General features: G+C 47.7%; 1 protein-coding gene and 1 long non-coding RNA gene across 2 annotated transcripts in view; one reads left to right on the forward strand and one right to left on the reverse strand.

Moving 5' to 3' along the window:
* Positions 1-457: 457 nt before the first annotated feature.
* LOC145513570 (uncharacterized) lies at positions 458-10,814 on the forward strand. Its single transcript, XR_014059523.1, has 2 exons — positions 458-3,802; positions 10,262-10,814. It is a non-coding gene; the product is annotated as an uncharacterized LOC145513570 (long non-coding RNA).
* KCNK10 (potassium two pore domain channel subfamily K member 10) overlaps positions 8,763-24,599 on the reverse strand; it is a 145,166-nt gene continuing 129,329 nt past the window's right edge. The window contains exons 5-7 of the mRNA XM_081510321.1: positions 17,682-17,868; positions 13,541-13,683; positions 8,763-11,477 (exon numbers count right to left, since the gene is read on the reverse strand). Of these exons, the coding sequence (XP_081366447.1) occupies positions 10,857-11,477; positions 13,541-13,683; positions 17,682-17,868 (951 nt within the window). The 3' untranslated portion in view covers positions 8,763-10,856. The remainder of the gene's footprint in view (positions 11,478-13,540; positions 13,684-17,681; positions 17,869-24,599) is intronic.

Raw genomic sequence — 24,599 nt, forward strand, 5'->3', positions numbered from 1 at the left:
ACTTTGGGTTTAATTTCTTATACTTTTGAACAGAATCACACACAGTTCTATTATGGTTCTCCTACCAAACAGATGGCAGGATTTTGCCACCCCACAGCACAGTGGGCACAGGGCTACTAACTGCAACCTGAGATCCCTAAGGGCAGGGACCAAGGCTCCGCCACGCCCTGCAGCTCACCCAGCACCTCACACAGAGGCGGGCTTCATAAATATTTATTAAATGGATGGATGGATGGAACGGATTGATGGATTGCAGAGTCTTAACCAGTTACTGTCACCGTTGAAGAAGTGAAGTCACTCAGTCATGTTTGCAACACAGTGGACTGTAGCCCACCAGGCTCCTCCCTCCATGGGATTTTCTAGGCAAGAGTGCTGGAGTGGGGTGCCATTTCCTTCTCCAGGGGATCTTCCCGACCCAGGGATCGAACCCAGGTCTTCCACATTGCAGGCAGACGCTTTACCATCTGAGCCACCATTAGCTATTCTTTCTTTTCCCCCCCTCAACAACAATTCAGTGGGAAAATTGTTTCAAATTTGCATTCACTCATGGAAAGAAACAGCCCATTACTTTTCTTCTTTCTGTGGAATCAGGCAACCACAAAATGTTCTTTAAGGCATAGATTACTGTTCTACATAAAATGTTGAAACTGAGAGCCACAGATTATGCTAGCATCATGTGTCTTTCTGTTTCATACATTTGCAACACATGCTATTGATTCCATAACGTTGGAGTCCTCCAAGTTTCTTTATTTTAAATCAAAGTTCTGTCTTACTGAAGCCTTGCACTTACTCTTTGCCTCAGGTGTCTGCAGATGATTCCAAAGAACTGTTGATACGGGCAGCTTGTAGATAGCAGATTACAATATTGGAAAACATTTTAAAGTTACCGCTTTCCAACTGAGGGAAAAAAAATCTTTTCTTATCCTGAATGATTCCAAGTGATGAATCCTTAAACTACCTTTAAGATGCATTTAATAAACATAACTCTTGTCAAATGGGTTGTGTGAGACATTTAAAAAAAAATTTTTTTTTTTTAGTTTTAGAGTCTTGCAATATATTTTTAAATGTATTTCTTAGAACAAGTCATCCATAAAGATGCAATGGGTGTGTGTTAACCTGTGTGCTGTCTCAAATTCACACTGCCATGTATGCACTAGCATTTTAACTGAATAGTTTTGCCTTGAGGGTGTGTGCCCCACTCTGGTTCCTGCCCTTGATGTAAATTCTAGAAGTGACGAGGTAGAAGTTGCCACTGGGGTCAGTCCTGTCTCTAGACATCTTCTGTTTGCCTGGCCTGCTGCCCTTTACCCTGGCCCCCCTCACACACTACATCCTTCCAACCTCCCCTCCAGCTCCCCCCAGATTTGGGCTCTCTTGCTCTGTTCCCCACTCGTTGCAGAGGCCCTGACTCAACTCCACGTTCTTGGATTTGATATTTATTCAACAAACATCTTTCGATCTTTTACCACATTCCAGGCTCTGTGACAGGCCCACGAAAACAAGAAGGTAAGGAGATCTCCGTCGAGGGGCTCCTGGTATGGGGAAGAGAGACAGTTACCAAACGGAGAGGCTGCTGCTACCAGGGGATCAACGGACAGCTGTGTCGTCCAGCCCCAGAGAGGCAAGGAGACTTCTGTTCAATAGAGAACTGATCCCTGCAGCACAGTGGCCAAGATATTGAGCACCCATGAGACTTATGGGATTTGCAGGGCTAACTGGAAGGAATTTGAGGAGCTGGAGCCCGCAGGGCAGCAAGGCCAGCCCACAGGAATATTGTTGTACGGCTGTTGCCATGATCCATTCCTGTGAGGCCAGGCAGAAAGCCCTTTTCAATAAAAATAGCATAGCTAGCTACTTTGGGGTTCTCTAAGAAATGCAAGCTCATTTACTATCATTTTGGAAAATTCTTAGTCTTCAATGAAGGTTTCTTGTTACCCTGCCCCTGTTCTCTGACTGCGGGCATGCATCCATGCTAAGTCGATTCAGCTGTGTCCGTCTCTTTGCGACACTATGAACTGTAGCCTGCCAGGCTCCTCTGTCTGTGGAATTCTCCAGACAAGGACACTGGAGTGGATTGCATGCCCTCCTCCAGCGGATCTTCCCCATCCAGGGACTGAACGTCTCTCATGTCTCCTGCATTGGCAGGCAGGTTCTTTACCATGAGCTCCACCTGAGAAGCCCCTCTCTCAGTGACTAATGCTACTCAATTCTCAGTGCTGTGCCCTCATGAGAGAATATGGGCAAATGATGTCTTAGTATTGGGAAATAGCTCCAACCTTGTGGATACCACGAGAGAATCTCAGGGATGTAAGAAGGTCATTGGAGAATACTTTGAGAACTGTGGGCCTTGAGTACAGTTTTACAGTGAATTCTGAGACTGTACCTGGATCAATAGGGAAGGTATTCTATGACTGCTGACAGAATCTGCCTTGGGCATAGGTGTAAGGAGTGAGGCCCCTTTGTCATACGTTTGACATCCCCACAAAATATAATATTTCCTAAGGTCATATACATTCAAACTATCGGTAGTATTAAGAATGGTTTTAAAAGAAATATTCCATTATCTGTACCTCTAAATGAGAGCTTTCCATCAAAGTTGTCATCTTTAGAGTCTAGTTATTTTATGTATCACTGTGATCAAAATTTTGGAGCTCTCTGTAAACACAAAACACAGATCAAATTCTTTATTGTTAGTGCAAGGAAAACTTGATTTTGACCAAGAGGATACTTAGGATTTGGATAGTCTTGGGGTTCCAAATGACTTTGAATTCACAAAAAATTAAATCTCCCTTGAAGGATACAAATGTGCTGTCAAGAAGGGCACTAAAATCATTCCACCAATGATGTATCTATGTTATATATCAGGTACAGCGCTCAGTCCTGAGAATAGAAATGAGAGGTTGAGTTCCTGCACTGAGGAGCTTATCTCCTGCATAAAACAGACAAGGAAACCAGCTGCTAAACCCAGTATAGCAGGTGCTCAAGTTGAGGGAAGCCCCCTGTGTAGAAGGGGGAGTGGACGAGTGAAGGAAGATTGCCCACAGGCAGCTCTTGAGCTCAATACTGAAAGGCATGAAGGAGCCAGGTGGTCATGGGAGGGGGAGGTGGCTCCTAAGGAGGGGAGGACTCCCAAAAGGGACAGCAAGTGCAAAGACCTGGAGACAGCAGAAGAAAGCGTGGACCGCTGGGGGAGCTGGCGAGTAATCCAAAACAGTGGCGGCCGAGGCTGGTGTGCGATGAGGCAGAAATCCACACGGGGCCTGATCAAGACTAGGGCTTTGGGGTTTTTATCCTGAAGGCCAAGGAGATCCACGGGCCAATTTACATTTTGGAAAAGTCACTTTGAATTCCTGCCATGAACCATGCACTCTGCCCCCGTGCATGTAAGTGAAGCCCATGAAACCAATAAAAATAGGAACCAGATCTGTCCCTGGCCAGCCCACGACCAGTAGTCGCATTGGGTTAGCCTGGACGCATTCTTGGCTTCAGCTAAGAATGGAAGTCCCTTGGCCTTGCTCAGTCCTGCAGCCAGAAACTTACCCTTGACCCCACAGCACGCCTCTCTCACAAAAAGGGTGTGCGAGACAGTGCAGACAAGTCACCTTTACTAGACGAGTGCTCAAAGCACATGCCCCATGCAGCTGCATGATCTGGTGAAAGAGACTCGGGCTTGGAGCTGATTCACTTGGGTTGGAAGTTTCTCATCATCTCTGAGCCTCAAAATCTTCATCGACAAAATGAAGAAACCCAACTTGTTTAGAAGACTCAGTGGCATGTTTGCAAACTGCCTAGCAGAGTACAGGTATGTAACCAGGTACCTTCCCTCGTAGCTCAGTCGGTAAAGAATCTGCCTGCAATGCAGGAGACCCCGGTTCAATTCCTGGGTCAGGAAGATCCCCTGGAGAAGGGAATGGCAACCTTCTCCAGTATTCTTGCCTGGAGAATCCCATGGACAGAGGAGCCTGGCAGGCTACGGTCTGTGGGGTCGCAAGAGTAGGACACAACTTAGCAACTAAACTACTGCTACTACTAAGCTGGTACTCAAAAGTGGTGGGCATTTTATCTCTACCCATTTTGACGAGCCCATGGTTGGTGTACACAAAGAAGTTCAAAACCAAATGCAGCTTCAAATCTGGATAACCAAGCAGTTGTCCATTTCATATGGGCAGACATGGCAGGCACAATGTCCAAATTCAGTGTTTCACCTAGAAATGATGACATGCTGTCCAATCCCCAGCAACATGCGATCAGGATCAGATAAGAAAGTGAAAGCAAACATGCAGTAACCATACTGGGTCAAGGTTCCTCCTCTTGGGGTGCCGTGGGCTCCCCCACCTGCAAGACGGTTTGGTTTGCATCTGCTCTGCCCTGATGAATGCCAGCCAGGCCAGAAGCCTATCTCCCGATGACCTGTGGTCCGTAGCATACCTCCCAACCCAGCCTGGATGAACCACGTTTGGCCCCACAAATAAAGGAAAACAGGAGAGACGTTGTATTATATCTTCCAGAAGGTCTTTGTTGCAATTTTCTCCATCATTTAAAAAAAAAAAAAAAAACTTACATCACCAAGTAAAGACAGTGGCAGCACAGCTTATTGAAATGTTACAAGCAAAGTAGCTTTTGTACTTTTCCTAATAAAAACATTATGAAATTCCCTCCTCCCCCCACCCTGCTTTATTTTCTGTAAAATGCCTTTTTATTTTTTTATAAGCACCATGAAATCCTACCGAGAGAGAAATAGGTGAAACACCTCCACACATGGGTTTATCGTTGTCACAGGGTCCCCTGCCTATGACACTGGGGTGGGTAAGAAGCTGGAGCCTGGCATGAGGGTGGCTTTGCATAAGGCTTCTAGGCACCGCTGCGTGTTTCACTTCAAGCTCGGCGCCCTGATAGCAGAGGGAACGCTTCGCCGTTGTCCCGGACAGCACGAGACTGCCGTACAGATGGGGTGGACGTGCTCACAAGGAGTTTTGTGACTTGTTTTGTTTGTAATGCACATGGAACTATTTGAGATTTTTCACTTAAGAACCGAGAAGAGAAAGATTCCAGATCTCCTAGACAACTGTGAAAAAAAACCGCTTTCGGTAAAATCAGAGACACCCCTTATTTCTCCTCCTCGCCACGGCACTGAGGTCACATGAGCCGGGGCCGCCTGGGGGCCTGCGGTTTCCGTGGACTGCGGGCAGGTGGTGAAGTAAGCGCGAAGCCGCGGATTCCTCGCGCAAGGACGGAGAACGGGACTTTATTTACAGCCCTGGAGTCAGCATGCTATTCCAGAGTTTCCATACACAGCATTCACAGCATCCACAAAGCCAAATTTAAAAAATCACCTTTGTTTCCGAGAGTTGCCATTTTTATTTTTAAGGCCATTTACTAGCTACCTCTTACACTCTGCGCTGAGAGTTCCCTCTGCTCCTGCGGTCACTGCTTTTGCACACAACTGCATGGTAACTGCGAGAAGGGGTCATCCCCGTCCCCTTAAAACCTAAGGAGGATATAGGAAGCACAGACATAAGATGCAGTACTGGCTTTAAAAAAAAAAAATTTTAAGAGAGCCTCTGCATGTTTGTTTGCTTTCCTATGGTTTAGAAACCGTAGTACACATTGGAATGGGCTACATTCTTACCCAATACAGTGGGTAAAAACCTGCCCTACCCAAATTCTTGCCACATTCTCACTAACCCCTGAAACTAAGCGTACAAATATACGAGCAGCATTGACTTAGCCAAGAAGCATCGTCTCAGAGAGAGGGAAGGGGTGGTTTGCTAACATCTAGTCCAACTAGGACTTTCAACATGGAACGATCCCCACAGAACCCAAAGCAGCCACTGCCTCCGTGTGTGTCTGTGTGTAGGGATCTGAGTAAGAAATAACCTGTTTATAGTGTAAGAATTCATAAAGTAATCAAATGAAACCTTTACTACAATTGACTGCAGATAGTAATAGCTTAAAATTCTTTAGTCTTAACACCATGCAAAAAAACGCCCATATGGAATGAGCCCACCTCCCCCCCACTGCCCCGACACAGATGACAGTGTGAGGTAAGGTGACAGAGTGAGCCAACACCGGGCACGACCCTCATCTGGACACCAGGCTCCCAAATATATCTGGTCTCCATCCATCACCCAGGAGACACATCCCAAGGGGCAAGAGACTAAGCTCTCATCTTACGTAAAGTAAGCGGGGCCCATCCATCAGTATTTACAGATCTAGCTAGTGAAGTTCTTAGCGTACTTAACTTGTGGACTGCTGAGCATTTGGTCAGAGCACTGCAGAACTAAAAGGGACCTTCTAGATTGACTCTCCAGGTTCCACTCCCTTGATGTGCTGATGAGGTAACAGAAATGTAGGCACAGGGTCTGAGGGGCCCAAGATCACAGGCCGGGTCAGGGGAGCACAGACAGTCCCAGTCACCTTAGCTGTAGGTCAGGAACACCCCTACCTACACATGCATAAGGGCCTTCTCCCAAACCAGTAAAGTCCTAGGGTCACCATTGGGTTCGAACTGGGCATTGAGCTGAAGTCTCTCCAAATTGTCCATTGGTTCTTACCAGTAAAAACTTCCAGATCTGCTGTGGAGGAAACATTCAACACCCAGTTACCAGGAGAAACAACGGACACTGCCCACCAAAGCTACTGTCCCTGTGGTCTATCCATGAGCAAAATCAAAACGTTTTCTCCAGGTTTATGGCAGGATGGGGAGTGCAGGTGGGCAGGGCAGGACTGTTCTGATGTGTGTGTAGAATATTTAGCAGGTTTGCCTTATCCATACGAATTCCTGTGTTACTGGACCCCATTTTAAAAAGGTAGCTTTCAAACAACTCCAAAACAACTGCCCTCCTCCTCCCAAATCTCAGCTTCCACACATGAAGTGGAGCCCAACCCCTGGATGCCCTCCTAGCCTCCTCTGGAGAGTCGGTTGCACACGTGCATGCATGCTAAGTCGATTCAGTCACCTCTGACTCTTTGCGACCCTATGGACTGTAGCCCATGGGATTCTCCAGGCAAGAATCCTGGAGTGAGTTACCCTGCCCTCCTCCAGGGGATCTTCCCAACACAGGGATGGAATCTGCATCTCTTGTGTCTCCTGCGTTGGCAGGGGGGTTCTTTACTACTAGCGCCACCTGGGAAGCCGGAGAGTAGGCTGTAGCTTGTCAGACACTGTGCCCATACGGCTAATGGGTCTCAGAGAAGGCAATGGCTAATGGGTCAGTCTCCACCAAAAGAGGGCTCTTCTTTGATTGTATTTGATTGTCAGGGTCGCAGTCCCATCTGCACTCGGGGAACTCCCGGGCAAGGGCTCTTCCCGCTCCCTCTGTGTGACTGGGACCTGACTCGTCTGGTCAAGGGTCTGGGCTTCCCAAGGGGCTCAGTGGTAAAGGGTCAGCGCAACTGAGTGAATACACACACATACACCAACATCTGGTATATGGTAGAGTGTGGTTCCGTTTGGTAGAGTGTGCAGTTTAGAGTTTTGAACTGTTTTATTCCAGCTGTATGCCGAGTTCCTGCAAGACAAGCAAGTAAAGTGCAAAAGGGTGCTTTCAAAGGGCATTTTTAACAACACAGAAAGGGTGCCACGAGGCGCATTCCCAAAATCAAAACCAAAATAATGTACAATGATCATCTGTGAGGACAACGTGTTAGGCCGTGCTCACACAAAGACCTCATCCCGTCTTGGTAGTAAAGAGCTTCTCCCTACCTCTGTATGCTGTGTCCAGGAAACTAGAAAGACACGCGTGCACGCACACACACACACACAGACACACACTCACAAGGTGCACGGCTTGGACACGGCAGCAAAGTCAAAAGCAGGCTCTGGTCAAATAGACTTTGATCACCAGCTCTGCCACCTTCTTGCCGTGTGCTCTTAGGTAAGTTACTCACTTAGCTTCCCTGAGCCTCTGTCATCACATGTATGATGGGTTTGCAAACACTTCCCGCAGAGCGTGGCTGGGGCGTTTCAGTGAGCCCACGCCACTAAAGTGCCTCATCTAGTGCCTGGCCCATGGGAGTCATTGGATAAATGACAGGGAAGGCTCTTGGCCAGCTCCAGATTTTAACCCACTATTATAAAGAAGGTACCGAGTAACAGAGGGTAGAAACCCAAATGAATGAGATCCCTGGACAGTTTAATCGGGAAGCTTTCAACCTGTCAGAATAAGAAAACCCCAGTTCCCCATGCTGTACTGTGCTTTGCTTGGACTCTCTGTGACCCTATGGACTGTAGCCCACCAGACTCCTCTGTCCATGGGATTCTCTGGGCAAGAATACTGCAGCGGGTTGCCATGCCCTCCTCCAGGGGATCTTCCCAACCCAGGGATCGAACCCAGGTCTCCCATAGTGCAAGCAGATTCTGTACTGTCTGAGCCACCAGGGAAGCCCAGTTACCTACCAATTCCTTCGCACACATTTTTTCAGGCTGGAATGACGCCCGTAGTAAGAACCAAGGCCCACCCCCGCATATACATCGTTGCCCAAGTGTCCATTTATTACTCTGTGGACACAGGATGTCACCAGTGAGCCATAGCCCTGTGGCAGCATTAACCCAAACATACCTCGGACAGGGTTGGGGGGGCGCTAGTCAGACTTGATTCTTATTTGGCTCCTTCCCAAAAGCAATGCCCGGAGAAGGCAATGGCAACCCACTCCAGTACTCTTGCCTGGAAAATCCCAGCCTGGTAGGCTGCAGTCCATGGGATCGCGAAGAGTCGGACACGAATGAGTGACTTCACTTTCACTTTTCATTTTCATGCATTGGAGAAGGAAATGGCAACCCACTCCAGTGTTCTTGCCTGGATAATCCCAGGGATGGCGGAGCCTAACGGGCTGCCGTTTATGGGGTCGCACGGAGTCGGACACGACTGAAGTGACTTAGCAGCAGCAGCAAAAGCAATGCCAGTGCTTTAATCAGAGCTTACAATTGGGGAGGAAGGGCGCACGGGGCTTCATGTGCTCTAGACAAAGGAGAGCTGTGCATTTGGGGGAAATAGCAGCAAGAGGTCTGCCACGGCAGAAGCACCCAAGGATGTGGTGGCTCTCGTTTTTCCCTGGAAGTCAGAAAAGCATTAGATGGTTTCTGGAAGTCGTTGCTGGTCCTGTGACCTTTTGACAAATCCACCCTGTGTATTAGCTATGTGACATCCCCAAATAGTGGTACTGAGCCCAGGAGGCCCATAACCAGCAACTTCCAGGTGTTGTCAGGTCCAAACACTTAAGCGTGTGGCACAAATAGCTAGGTTTGAACCAGGATAACAGCCAGCCAACTCTGAAAAAGGCTGAGGCACACATGGGGTGGTTGGCCTCGTACGTACTCTCACCCTTGCTGCTAAAAATCCACTTAGAATCTTCCTCCCCAAACCTATGACCCATCAGATCCCCCACTTTCTAGGTGTTTTAACCTCATGAAAAAAAATCGTAATTATCACCACATGTTGGTTACTGTTTGCCTAGAAACAATCAATCACAGTAGCGTTGTAATTTTAGTGGCTAGCAGGTACAAGTAAAGAAATGAGCAAGGAAAGGGAGCGATGCTTTCAGAATAAAGGAACACCCAAACATAAAAGCAAAGTCTTTCAAACACTTCTTTTAAGTATCATTTAAAAAAAAAAAAATGGCAGTAATGGCACTTAAGCTGCAAGCAATGAAAACAATTCAATCTTCTCGTACAAGGGTTGGTTTGAGGGATTACTTTTCCTTTTGTTTGCAAATAGCAGGATAGGACCTGGTGTCACTATGTATACCCTAAGACACCCAAAGGGACGAGAAGCCCTGAGATGGAACGATGCCATGGTCCTCCTTGGTATGTCTCAGACATGCAGGATGTCTATGTTTACAAACATTTAGGATCAGCTAGACAGAACAGTAAGCCACTGGCATCATGCAAGGCAATAGTTTTGGTATTTTTCCCCCTTTTATCAAAACCAATTGTAACAGAAGTTCCACTAGAAAAGTGAACATGAACATTTCAAAACCAGTTTATTTTCACCATTGCACCCTTTTGGTGCCTTTTCAGTGCACCATGCACTGAGGAAAAGGCATGGTTTTTGCCTGTCACCATGCAGCGGCTGAGGTTGAATGTTCACCAATGCTTGCGAGTCTGACTGGACTACCTGTGAGAAACATAAAATTCAGTAGGCTTCTGTCATTGGTTAAGGTGATATCCACAGTGTGATGTGACTGTTTTTTTCTCTTGTAATGAGGAAAGCAATTGCACCTTTTGATACGTGTGCTCTCATCTGCTTCCAACAAATTCTAGGTGCTCTCGGGTCCCAAGGACATTCATCTGGAGCTTAGAAAAGACTAGGGATGCACTGAACGGTTTTGTCTCAAAATCGGAGCTCAGAGCAACATTCCAACATGTTCACTCCGACCCCAAGTGACAAGGACCAGTCCACCTCCCAGTCCAGTCCCCTTGTGCGTGCGTGCACACATTACTGACAGTGGGTTCAGGAAACGACTTCCTTTAAAAGACACACCTGTTCCTTTCAGACGGCTGGTCTATGGAATAGCTGCCCTTTCGTGTCCTCGGGAGCGCGGCGGCGCTGCCCGGGGCCACCGCATCCATCGCCGGCATGTGCCCTGGACCTCAGCGGCCGTGACCTCCCGCGCCCGAGAAGACACCCTGGGTGTCCTGCGGCTGTGATCAAAAGCCAAGTCCTTGTTCTTTTGATTCCCTTTTGGCAGAGCGAGCTTTCTCGGTCGTTTATGGCACAGTGAAATATCTTCTTCGATGCTATGTAATTTCGGACTAACAAGAAGTCTTGTTTTAAGGCACATGTTTCAGGGTGAATATATTTAAAAAACAAAAAGCAGAAGACGAGGTTGGGTCACATCCAGGGCGTCCTCGCCGGTTAGTTTCTGGCTTCAAGCAGCGCGCTGCTGTCGCGCTCCGCGTCTTTGGCGTCGGCGGGGCCCACGCCGTCCCCCGCGCCGGCCGGCGGCTGGGCGCAGTCGGTCAGCACTGCGGTGCTGGAGTGGTCCGAGTTGCACCCTTTCTCCGCGGCCTCCTCCTTCTTCTCCTCGTCCAGGGAGTAGTGGCGGAGGGTCCTGTAGATCCTGTGCACGTCCTCGGGCAGGGCCTTCCGGAGGTCCCGGTTCTTCCTCTTGGTGAGCCTGGAGGCGGAGCCCAGCTTGTTGACGATGTTGTCCTCGGAGGCGCCCTGCCCGCGCTTCTGCAGCGGCTCCGACGCCTGCAGCCGCAGGTTGTTGGGCCGGTGGTCGATGCTCTCCTGGGACGAGGCCTTGCAGCGGCCCGCGTCGAGCGCGGCGAACACCGAGCGCTTCTCCGGGGAGAGCATGTCGAGCGAGTGCGCCCGCTGGTCCAGGCCCAGGCGCCGGCGCTCCATGCTGCGGATGGTGGCGGCGCGCTGCAGCTTGTCGTGGATCTCTACGCTCAGCCGCCGCCGCGTCTCCCGGAACTCGGCCGTCACGTTGGCCTTCCACTCGGCCGCGTGCGCCTTGATCTCGCCCACCTGGCAGAGAGACGGGGCGGCCACTTGGCGCTGAGAGACCGCCCCCCGCCCCTGCATCTCCCCCAGGCCCTATCGCCCCGAACGCCCATCGCCCCCAACCCTCACGCCCGGGCACCCGCCTCCACCCGCCCTCCCATCGCCCCCGCCCCCCCCCATCGCCACCAACCCCCATCGCCACCATCCTCGCGCCCGGCACCCGCCTCTGCCCGCTCCCCTATCGCCCCACCCCGCCCCCCTCCATCGCCACCAACCCCGTCCCCACCATCCCCGCGCCCCGGCACCCGCCTCTGCCCGCTCCCATTCCCCACCCTCCCGTGCCCGCCGCCCTCGGGGGAGGGGGTCCCGGTGGGAAGGCGGCCCGGAGGCGGTGGCCGCGCGTCCGCCCCGCCGAGGGGAGGAAAGGCTGCTTCCACTCTCGCCCTTCCCGCTGCTCGGACGCGCGTCTCGGGAGGAAAAGCTCGGGACTAAGGTGGCTCCGGGAGGCGCACGTGCTGGGGAACCGGATGGCCGCCGGAGACCTGGATTCGGGACGGAAGGGGAGGCGGACCGGCCTGACTTCGCGGCTGTTGGGCTCTCCCTTCCGTGGTCCGGCCTCATTCCTGCCGCATACCTCGGGGGCAGTCTGTCTAGGTCAGGGCTTTTCCTGTTATGTGAGGTAGCCGGGCACCTAGCTCGGTCCTGGGCACAAAGCAGGTATCCAGCGGGTCCTCTGCCCTGCCCTGTCCCTCCAAGACCTCTCTCTGGGTTAGGGTGCCCTACCTGTCCCCATTAGCTTGGAAATGGCCTGAGTCTGAAAGGGAAAGTCCTGTGTCACCCTATATCTAGGCGGTGCTGTCTACGGCCTTGTGCAACCCTGCTTGCTCTGGTTTGAGAAGACGACCTCCCCCACCCCACCCCCGACGCAGGGTACCTGATAACCAAGTTTCCCTGCTCAGGGTGCAGGAAGGGGGCATCTTCTGCCAAAGCCCACAGAACGTGCTTTCTCAGAGTGAAGTCTTGCATGAGGATCAAGACCAACTCTCTGGAGGACTATTAGGACAAGACCCATGCTTTCCTATACAGAGGAGTAACTAGGATTTTTGCATTGAGCAACATCAATATTTATCTTGTTGTGTGTTCTCTTTTGTTATAGCTGATTTTCAGCAGGTCAGTTAGCTCTCTGGGGAATCAGACTAGAGCGTGCATTGACACCGCTTCTGCAAGCCAGGAAAATTAAACCACTGCCCCCAGGAATGGTGTGGGAGATGGTGCCATCTAAGGCAGCTCTCCCAGGACCCCCCGAACGGAATGACTGCACTCTGGGAAGGGAATAGTCGCCCTTAAAGAGGCTGTCCCTCTGTTTCTTTGGGTTTTATCTCTTTGCCTTTCTTTAGTGCTTTTCTTCTCTTTACCCTTCCTCTTTCTTATCTCTTTTCCTCTCTTTCCAGAACTACATGGGCATTTTTTTTTTTAATCACAGAATCCACCTTTGCTCCTTAGGCATTCCTTTTCTTGCCTGTGTGTAGGTCTTCATGCACATTTATTTGAGGAAAGAAAGGCTGTTGTGTGTGTGCCCCTGGCCGCAGAGATATATTTGTTTCTACAGATGTGAGAACCCGGAGGGGACGTGAGTGAAAGGGACCCTGTGAGCTCACCCCCCACGGCCAGCCACAGTTCAATAACTTCAGTCTCATATGGAATTGAAGAAAAAGCATATATCTGCTGACTGGGGGCAGTTGTACACTTCCCCTAACTACCTATGCTGACTCTGCCTGGGTTTTTTTTTTTTCCTTTTCATTTCCTTCTTTAAAAATAGTTGCCGTTTACTAGTTTTTCCAGGAGCTGTGGGCTGGTAAGTGAGTCACCAGATTTTTCTCACCTGCTACAAAAGGATCCAGAAATAACTGCTATCCCATTTAACGTGGCGTTTAAAACGATTCAAGGATTCAAAACGAGGACCTCCACCTCTAGGAGGCCTCCACTTAGTAGGAGATGGTCTAGCCCATAGAATAGAGACAGGTAATTCTTGACACGAGAATGTTCCTGACCTCAGGAACATTCAGAGGATCTGGAAGGAATCCTACCTCTTCTTTTGTCTTTTTGGATAGAACGCGTAGCCAATCTCCGATCATGCTGAGGACAGCTGCAAAGTAGGCAAGGCCAACGAGGATCCAAAACCACACCAGGGGCTTATACCACTCCCGGTAATTGATGCCAGCATTTCCCCCTGAAAACAACCAAGCATTACTTTAACCAGGATCTGGCAAACGGTCATCACAGAGCAAACACATCCCAGTCCGTGTAGCAGAAATGCAGTCACATCACCATCCAACACTCAGCTGCTTGGCCTGCTGCATACACGGTGTGACAGGGTGGAAGGGCAAGGAGCCTTCCCCAAAGGAGCCTGACCTGCGGCTTCACTTATTTTGAATCTTGACCAATAATCTTAATACATCATGTGCTGTGCTAGTTGCTCGGTCTTGTTCGACTCTTTGTGACCCCATGGACTGTAGCCCACCAGGCTTCTCTGTCCATGGGATTCTCCAGGCAAGAATACTGGAGTGGGTAGCCTATCCCTTCTCCAGAGAATCTTCCCAACCCAGGGATCGAACTGGGGTCTCCTGCATTGCAGGCAGATTCTTTACTAGCTGAGCTACCAGGGAAGCCCTTAACACATAATACATAATAACAAAAACTATGTCAGTGACCAGCCTGATCCATCCAGTTTAAACCTGAGCTTGATGATGAATGGCTTGAATTAGAGGACAACCGAGCCGGCCCAGTTGTCAAGTTTTGTGGGGGGTGTTTTGTTTTCATTTTCTTATTGGGGTAAGGCTGACCGAAGGATGGTGTTTACATAATGCTGATCCATAGGGTCGATTAGACCGAATCAATTAGAATCACTGTGCTAGAATAAAAAGGGACCTTCAAGGCCAGCTAGTTCAATCCCTTTATTTTACAAATAGAGATTATAGTAAAAAATCCATCAAACCAAATTGACTAGTTGCCTGACTGCATTGACTGGCTGTTCGCCTGAAAAGACCAGTCGTTTATTCCAAGTAATTAGCCTATTTATTCTAGACCTTCTTCAGGCCTGCTCAAGGTAGCCAAGCAACAGTGATTCTAAGCCCAGCCCCCTCTCCTAAAGAAGTGGAGACACTTCTTGAAATACCTGTCTGTGAGATGTCATCTTCCATTGAAGCTGGCTGGTGGCCGTTTCTAAGAAAACCGACATTAGCCATAGATCGGTAATTACCTTACCAAATGGTGAATGGTCACTGGACTTTCCCACTGGGCTGTGGTTGTAACCTCATGTAGCACCTTTGAATCTGCACTGAGTGCTTACAGTATCAGTAATACCTCCCAAAGGCGGCTGGGCAGGCTCTGTGGCTTGTGGTTCTTCTCAGTTTGCAACAGACCCACAAGGTCGCCATAGTTACCGCCACTTCTGAAAATCAGAATTCCAAACTTTGCTAGAGGGCTCTGTGGCAAACCCCACTTGGTTTGGTTTAACTGCCTTGCTTTTCCCTTTCAGGCAACTCTTCCCCTCTCCCTAGCTTTCTCTAGGATACTGTTGGAGTTTCTGCAACATGAAGTGAGTTTTGAGGTTCATTTCATCTCTGCGCTAGGCAGGAGAACTCTGCTACTTTTTCCTTGGAGGTCTATGAAAGTAAATATTTACCTTAACTGGTCACCATCATCCACAAAAGACTGTCACTAGGGTGCACTAGCAAACAAGGCAGGAAACACCCTTCTGCCTGTTTCTTTATCAGCTGCTGGCCTCGAATTCAGGTGCTGTCTGTCAGTCAGGGTTGCAAAATGCTTGTTGGGTTGTTAGACTGTCCTAAAGTGAGTCAGCTACAGAATAAACCAGCACTTAATCCTGCATGGTGATCGATGTTCTATTTCCAAGCTGATGCCTTGTCAAATCACAGCAACCATCAGCTCTTGTTAACGTATCTTTTTAAACAATGGACAGCCTTCCCTTTCGCTCTCAGAGTATTGCCAAAAAGGCTTTGACACACTTCCAGGGTTCCAAGGCACCAGTGCTTCAGAATGGTTTCTGTAAGCTATGGAAATGGCAGCTTAGAAGGGCCTGGTCCAATTGCAGTCAGCGCCATGAGTTATAACAGACCCAAGTCTGCAGAGACTACGGGGCAAAGGAAATATGGTTCTGTAATCAGTGGTAGGTAAGAGAATTAAAACAGTGCTATGCAGCTCAGTATTCTGAAATAACCTGAATGGGAAAAGAATAGATACATATATGTATATGACTGAATTGCTTTGCTGTACACCAGACACTAACACGACATTGTAAATCAACTATATTCCAACAGAAATTTTTTAAAAGTTTTTAAAAAGAAAGGTAGTCTGCAGGAGACATATTTACATATACAACCACTGTTATCAAAACCTGTGGGAAAGCATGTCCATTTTCTCTGACCCAATTACAACCAAAATAGAATTTAAAACATTCTAATAGTTCTTTGTATTTATCTATACACTCAGCCATTTGCTTCATTAAAATCTTCCATCACTAAAGATCACTAAAAAACAATCAAAGAAACAAAGCCATGCTATGTCTGTGACTGTGGAGGCCACGGCCTTTCCAGGTAAGTAAACATCAGGCCAAGTGCCGGTGTGTGCTAAGCGCTCACAGCCCACGGTGGCTGATAAGGATAAATAATAAACTTAAATATAAGCATTTTTTTGAATCTCCTGTTCCCCAGGCTGTGCTATTTGTGCCCCAAGATTAACAGATTGAACGGAGCAACCGGTTAGAGAGCAGGGTTTGTCCCTCCAGAAGACAGTCCTCCAGACCGGCCAGAGTTAGCACAGAGGACTCTCTGCAGTACGGCAGAGTGCAGACGATGCTTTGGGGAACTTAAAGATGTTGGTGAAATAGCTCTACAGTGCAGCTGGGATTGGAACCTCAATGAGTTTCCCCACAAAGCAGCTACGGACGACGCTAAGGAATTAACCGGACAGTCCCTCTTGGCACTGTTCTCCTGTCCCTGTGTGCTGTCTGTCCAGAGCTTCAGGCCGCTGATCTAGTGGCACCAAGCGACCTCCTGCCCAACAAGCCGGGGAGCTGCTCAGCAGTTGAGCACCGAGGACAAGCCAAGGCAGACGGGGTCCCAGGCCTCGGGCTCTCTGTAAACAATTCCTAACCACTCTGACTGAGCAGTCCATAGTCCTTAAGACAGTCAAAAGGAAGAAAGCATTGAAAACTGCTGTTTCTACAAAGACGCCTTCGGTCTCTGTCTTCCTAGCTGGAATAGCTGCAAAACTCCTCTTCTGGTGGTCTGTTTCCTTAGAACTACTGTGGAGACAGCTAACCTTCAACATCCAGAATTTACCCTTTTTCCAGACTCCAGGAGAGGGGATCCCTGGCCTCTAAATATATTAAGTTACGACAGAGTTACTGGGTCAGAGTGTTCACTTCTGGGAGTAGACACCGCGCAGTTGTCTGACCCCCTAGAACGAATCCATCTGAAAAGGGAAAGATGGCCTCCTCCTCCTACCCCTACCTTCCCACCACCCTGGCGGAGCAATACACATAAAAAGTCAGATTTCATTTCCGTTTTTAAGCTCCCCGTCCCTAGAAGAATTTGATGGTGGTTCTTTTGCTTCCTTAAGCATGGTTCATTGGCATTTATTTTTACAATGAAGGCTGTTGCCTCTATATAGATTCATGCAGGATCCATTACAATATTAAATTCCCTTGGGGCAGTTTTCAACTCCAGGTCTTTAGTCCTGCATCCGGACATGCCTGGAGCAACTTTGCCAGGGATGGTGACTCCACCCTCAGCATCAGGAAGCTTCATCTGCAGGTCCCTGCAGACTAAAATCGACGCTCATCTCTCCAGAGCTTCATATTTGCCACTTGCTAATATACCCTTTATCAGTTGATGCAAGGAGCCCAAATACAATTCAGAAGCCCAAAATCCAAAGAGAAATTCATTTCACTCATAATTCATATGATGATGAAGATAACTTGCCTCCTGAGTGGGGGAGGGGAGAGACTGGCTTCCTCCCAAGGCAGCAGCCAGCTGCTGTTTCCCTTACAGGGGACTGCAGGTTGGAACAAGCCTGTGCCCAGCAGCGGTGATGCTGAGCCTTTTCCATTTGTTTCTCCATCTTTTCGTGGTTTGGAAAAGCTCTGACCAGAGTAAATACTTTCCCCACCAGGGGCTGGTGACTGGGATATTCCAGAGTGCTTACCTGCCACGAAATCACCAAAGCCCACCGTGGTGAGAGTGACCACCACAAAGTAAATGGACTCCAGGGCCGTCCACCCCTCAATGTATTTGAAGATGACGGCGGGGATTGTCACAAACACAACACAGCCGGCCAAGATGAACAGGATGGTTGAGATGACACGGATCTTGGTCTGACTCACTTGCTTTTTCTAAAGAAGAGCAAAGGAGAAAGAAAGACAGGGAAGTCAGCTCCATCACCCTGGATTCGGAAGACAAGAGGTAGAGAGAAAAAAAAATGTCAGTGGCTTTGGACCTTTCTTTCTTCGTGGGCAGCTTGGGGAGAATCTGATGAAAGCTGTGGACCCTCTCCTATAAAAATGCTCGGACTGAAGTTTTCAGCTAGTCTCGGTGGTCCTTGGTCAAGAGACCCCTTGAATGTCCTTTGTGTGGCTCCCTGACTGCAGCTCAAATGCTGACTTTCTACCCCCCTCATGGGGGTAAACGAGACTGCTTCCCAAGAAAGGCCATTTTTGCCGCCGTTTCTCATGTGGCCTCACTGACCCTCTATTAGGGGGCACAGGTTTGGGGTTCCTTCCACAGTGGTGGTGATGGATTTGTACCCGGCTTCCCTTGAGTCAAAGGGCACATGCTGGAAAAAATGGCTCCAGAGACAGACCAGAAGGTTAGGATGAAGAGAAAGACACAGCTGACCCCCACCCTCATTCGTGGCAGAACTCCAACCATCTGCCTGTGTGCTTCTCGGTACATTTATAACACATCCTTCTTTAAAAACGCATATGTTTGAGTCAGTGCTGTGCTCACCACGTTTGCTGGCTGTTTAACCATCAGGGGACAGGACAGGAGTCCACGTTGAATGGTAGTCTCAGTGTCTAAAACGAATAACAGAAGCTCCACCTCAAGTCAGCTTCTGAAGGATTCAGTAGTTAAGAGGTGAAGATGCACCTAGACTGGGAATGACCCTGATATCGGGGCAAAAGAATCACACCTATGGGGTACCAGAGGTAGACTGGAGGCATTGGTGTCCCGTTGAATGACACTCAAGACAACGTTGGCATCACCTCCGAACTGAACAGTCTGTTAAGGTCTTCTCAAAGCTCCCAGTTTGCCATTGGAGACTGTCATCAGGGGGCCCTAGCATCATTACTCGACCAAAAACTCATCCTCTCATAAATGTCTGTTTAACACCAGAGTGCCTGGACCTTTGTACACTGCCTGGATTGAATCCCTGCAAAAGCACACATTCAGGGAATCGATATGGAAATCTCTACCATGTGATCTATTAATATGTTCTAGTCATCGCCTTCCAGTGACTTAGAGGGCAGAGCAGGTCCAGAGTACAGAGCGCATTTGGCATTGCAACACTGCATTTTATGGATGCAAAAGGAGCTTGCATCAGACGCTGCTAATCAGGCAGAGCTGAGAGGAAAATGCAGGTGTGATTAGCTCGCAGTCCAGCGCGCAGGGATGGAAACCGCTTTTCAAGTTACCCAACGGTTCACCAGTTCAAAGTCGCCAGGGCGCTCCTCTAAGGAAAGAAACCAGACTAACCTCCATGAAGAGCAGGCCACCCTGTTTCCCTTCCAGGAAGGAAGGCTACAAACAAAACCTTGCACTGGACGATCCTGTCACTGTCCTGGAATTCCTAACCTTTCCTCACAGCAGGGACACCCCAGCCAGGTTTTCCAGGACAGAAGAAAGATTCTTCTACGACCAACCACGCGGCTCCAACAGGAAATGACCGTGTTCTCCAAGACAGGAAGGTTGGTTATGACTATCTTTCTCTTCCTCCCACTCCCCTCTTCCTTCCTGACTTACGGAGACAAACCTCAGAACCACCTCTTCACGCCAAGGGACACAAGCTGGGAAAGGGTGGTGGCGAGGCTGCTGTCCTCTGCAGTCGAGCCCCATAGCCACCAGTCCCACCTGCCGAGGGCCCTGAGTCCTGGGTGTGTTCCATATGGTGGAGCTGTGGGCAGTTCAGTGACAAAGAACAGCGATCGTGGAGAATATTTATCTGCACAAATCTCAGTCAGCACTAAGACCAGTATAAGCGAAATGAAAGTGTTAGTCACTCAGTCATGTCTGACTCTTTGAGACCATGCGGACTGTAGCCCACCAGGCTCCTCTGTCCATGGGATTCTCCAGGCAAGAATACTGGAGTGGGTTGGCATGCCCTCCTCCAGGGGATATTCTTGACTCAGGGATCAAATGTGGGTCTCCCACACTGTAGGCAGATTCTTTACCATCTGAGCCATCAGGGAAGCTACTCCCTAAATATTCATAGGAAAAGCTAAAGAAATACAATCCTTCATAAAAAGGAGTGAAGTTCTCTGACTTCTAAGAGAGTACTCAGTATATAAAGTGGGAACAGGAAAAAATTAATTGATCCATGCTGTTATACAGTTCCCATCTCCTTGGAAAAGCCATCAGAAAAAAAAGATAATTTATTGATATTTTTGCATATGAAAATACACATAGTTTGCCACACATGAAAGTACTGTGACAAAATAAATTATCTGAGAACCACAAAGAATGTTTTACCTATTTAATGAATTTCCGTATTGGATCTTGTAGAACTTGGAGGGGGGCAGTTAAGACCCCTCTGAGAATCCAGGAACTTAGTTATTATTATTAGCCTACTTTTGTTTGTAAACACAGACAAAAGCCAAAGCCCAAAAGGAGATTTTTACCATAGATCATTAAGTTAATCTAATTGCTGGCAATGGGAACATCATTTTCCCCCTCAATAAACCGTCCTCTACAAATGCATAATGAAATTAAAGTGAATTAAATGTTTGCGAGACACTTGTTAAGTCAGAAATTAGGATGTGAATGCAAGTGCAATCCAAATGAGGCTGAGGCTGGCAGAAGAGAGTGGCAAGTACATGGGAAGCTGGAGCCATTCCCAGGCTGCAGAAGGTGGGCAAAAGGGAAGATGGCAGCGGACAGCATTTGTTTGGTAGCAAAGGGAGGTGTGCAACAAAGGCTAGAGCGTGGCGTCTTAACGGCATTATCTGTCGGAGAGTTTATCTGCAAGTTAACATTTCACCACTGCTCACTGCCCAAGCCAACCAGCGTGTCCCTGGACCACTTCCTCCAGACATCCTAGGGTGATGCTCAGCAAATCCCCGGAGACTTAAATCATCAGGGTATTTTAGGGACTTACAAAGTCAAGTGTCTTGTGTGTGTGTGTGTGTGTGTGTGTAGGTGTATGAAATTGTGTGTACCCCTACTTCACTATAAAAGGAAGAGGTAATGGACGTAAGGTTTTGATAGTATCTGTTATTCTGGAAACCCACGTTTATGTTGTCCTCTGGACACTCAAAAAAACAGTTGCCTTAACTGAACATTTTCAACTGTAGCTTCCACAATGGAGCCACAAACGTGTCATCCAGTGATCTTTGGATTTCTCATCCCCATTAGCTCTGCACCCATTCACCACTCCTGTAAAATGGTGCTTAAGAACTTGGAGTCTCGGGGCAGCCTGCCTGAGACACATTCCATCCCCACTGCTGAATGACTGAGTGACCTTGGGCAAGTTTCTCGACTTCTCTGTGCATCACTTTCTTCCTCTAAAAATGGAGGTAACAGAGTCCACCTCACAGGAGTGTTTGGAAGATTCAATAAGCATGTGAAAGCTCAGTTCAGTGCCCAATAAATGCTTGATGACTGTTAGCGATCATGTCTGATGGAAAAGTTCAAGTCTTTCCTTAGATGTGGGCAGTCTCAAATGGAATGCTGCTCTCTGCTACAGAGGAATGTTCTCTCTCATCTGGTTTTAAGATAATCTCTGTCTAGCTTCGGGTGGTCACTGCTGGGTTTCCCTTCCTGGATATGTTATCTCGTAAGATGACCTCCTTTTTCAGTAAGAAAAAAGCCCTCATTTTCTCTTGGTTCTTCTGTGCTGACCCAGGATTGAGCTCTCAGACAGTCTCAGCTCACAGTCTTGGAAAGTGAAAGTGAAGTCGCTCAGTCGTGTCCGACTCTCTGCGACCCCTGGACAGTAGCCTAGCAGGCTCCTCCATCCATGGAATTCTCCAGGCAAGAATACTGGAGTGGGTCGCCATTTCCTTCTCCAGAGGATCTTCCCACCCCAGGGATCGGACCCGGGGCTCCCGCATTGTGGGCAGACGCTTTACCGTCTGAGCCACCTTTGCCTTTCAATTCGTTTCCCCGCACCTTTTTTCATCATCCTTCTGAAACTGACAAGAATCGCAGATAATGTTGGGGTGTCAGGAACCAGCTGCAGAGAGTCCCTAACAGGCACAGCCCTTGCGTTCCTTGCCCCTCCCACCTCCCCCGCCACTTAGAGAGTCAAGCTGTGTTTCCACGGCGGGGTTGCTAGGCAAAAATCCCGTTGCTTACTTACCATCAAGCAGAGCAGTTACCATAAAGCTTTGTGAGAGCCCAGATCTGACTGAGTCAATGTGTTCTTAGGCTAACAAAACTGTTATATATAGAACAATTTTATGGACTCTGAGGGAGAAGGTGAGGGTGGGACGTTCTGGGAGAATAGCATTGAAACATGTATATTATCATATGTGAAACAGAACACCATTCCAGGTTCGATGCATGAGACAAGAGCTCAGGGCTGGGGCAATGGGATGACCCAGAGGGATGGGATGGGGAGGGAGGTGGGTGGGGGGTCCAGGATGGGGAACACATGTAAACCCATGGCTGATTCATGTCAATGTATGGCAAAAACTATTACAATATTGTAAAGTAATTAGCCCCCAACTAAAATAAATACATTTATAAAAAAAAAAAAAGCAAAAAAACCCCACCAAAACTGTTATTTGGGAAGAAATGGTTTGATACAATATTTGGGCAGAAGTGATAGAATACTTGTATGTATCTGTCCAAATCTTGTTTTCTCACTTTGTGGATTAGATGATGTGGTCTTTCTTTCTCCATATGCAAACGACATTATGCACAACTGTTTCCCCGCATCGGACTGGCTGGCGCTAAGTGTAGGAATTTTTGAGGAACTCAAACCCCACCTCCTGTAGAGTTCTTTTAGTTGTCAAAATTATGTGCAATTATTCCGAAGAGCAAAATAAGCTTCATACACAGGAGACTGGGGAGCCAGTTCTAAGAGCACTCCTTTGAGAGAGGATGTACACACTAGCAATTCTGACAGGCTTTACCTGTTTCAGACTTCGGAGGGCGAAGCCACACACCCAGTTCCCATTAAGCACAATGCCCTACCATGCTTGTTTAGTTCCACAATCTTATTTTGGAGAACAAGTATACCTCCATTCATCTGTGGGCTGTTTCTTTTTCTATTTTTTACCCCTCTCTAACATCTACTCTTCTCTTTGCTTTTATGTGGTTTCTTACAATTCTGAGATTAGTGATTCAGATTGTTGTGTCTGACTGAGAAACTTTATTTGCTGTGATTTTTAGCCAGAGATGTTGGAGATTTCATTGAATACTAAAGATACTGCAATAAAAATCCTAGGATGGGAGCTAGACATGCAGAGCTCTAGTCTATGGTTCAGTTTTGTTTTGTTGAAATGCAAACACATCACCATGGTAATACGCTTGAGCTGAAAATGACTTCTCAAAATGGAAAGATAATAGGAGCTGTCTCACAAAAGAGCCAACTTTATTTTCTGATGTTATTATGTTTTCCACAAAGACTCCTTTTCTAAAAGTCCCGTTCTAACTAATGGTTTCAACATCACAACAAATAGCCATGTAGTACCAGCAATTGTATAAACTATGAGGAGAGCTTTTAAGCACCATTTGCCTATAATCTCCATGGCAGAGATACTATAAACACACATTAGTGAGAATCGTGCAGTAAAATCTCCATGGAGCCTCCTGAAAATGCCCCATGAAAAAGCAGGAGAGTATCTATACCCCCCCCAAAAAAAGTGGATACAGATTACACAAATGGATAGTATCTAATCCCCCCCCCCAAAAAAAAACATTATATCTAGCATCTGACTCTGAGCCACATTGCAGCATCCAACAGACTTTTGGTCAGTTCAGTGCTTTGCTGGTATCACCAGGCAAAGTTTTAGAAAAGGCTTTTGGTATATGCAATTAAATTGTTTTTATCACTGGATTTATCACTGCATTCCAGTTGCCCTGGGATGGAGACAAAATCCAGAAATAATAAAAAATTCTCAGCAGCTCCACTTCAGGATCACTTTAATTAAAACCTTTGAAAGTTTTCTTTTCAAAGATTCTGTGACTTTTCACATTTGAAGAAAATACTCTATTGGAATGTGATTTTGCACTCAAAACTCAACCAGGTAATTCATTCAACACATAATTATTAAGAACCTTTTACATATCAAAGGTTGTTCTAATTGCAAGAGATATAGCAGTTAAAAAGAAAGAGAGAGAGACGTTTCCTTCCCCATGCACACAAAGTCTAGTTGGCTGGGGCAGGCTGGGAACATCGGAGTCTTGGCTGAAGTCTTTATGGTGCTGTCCATGGTGCGTAGCCCTGGTCTCACCATTGAAGGCAAAGTTTTTACCTAATGACATCCCAGTGATTAAAAATATCACCTGGTAGAGAAGAAAGGAATGTTCTTGTAGCTATTATAAGTGAAATACGAATAATTATGGCTGATTTGCATTGTTGTACGGCAAAACCAAACACAACATTGTAAAAATTTAAGTAAAAAAGAATTAAACAACAACAACAAAAGACTTATTTAAAAGAACTATATCAGCAATCACTTCAAGCCGGATTTTACTTGAACCCACTAAATGATAGGTCAAACTCTATAGCATATTTACTCTAGCATAGCATGTCATCCCCTTCTCAGCAGGAGGAGAAGGGAATGACAGGGGATGAGATGGTTGGATGGCATCACCAACTAGATGGACATGAGTTTGACCAAGCTCCGGGAGATGGTGAAGGACAGGGAAGCCTGGCGTGCTGCAGTCCATGGGGTCACAA

Source organism: Giraffa tippelskirchi, chromosome 7 (assembly GCF_054371585.1).
Source record: "Giraffa tippelskirchi isolate mGirTip1 chromosome 7, T2T-mGirTip1v1.2.pri, whole genome shotgun sequence".
Classification (NCBI taxonomy): Eukaryota; Metazoa; Chordata; class Mammalia; order Artiodactyla; family Giraffidae; genus Giraffa; species Giraffa tippelskirchi.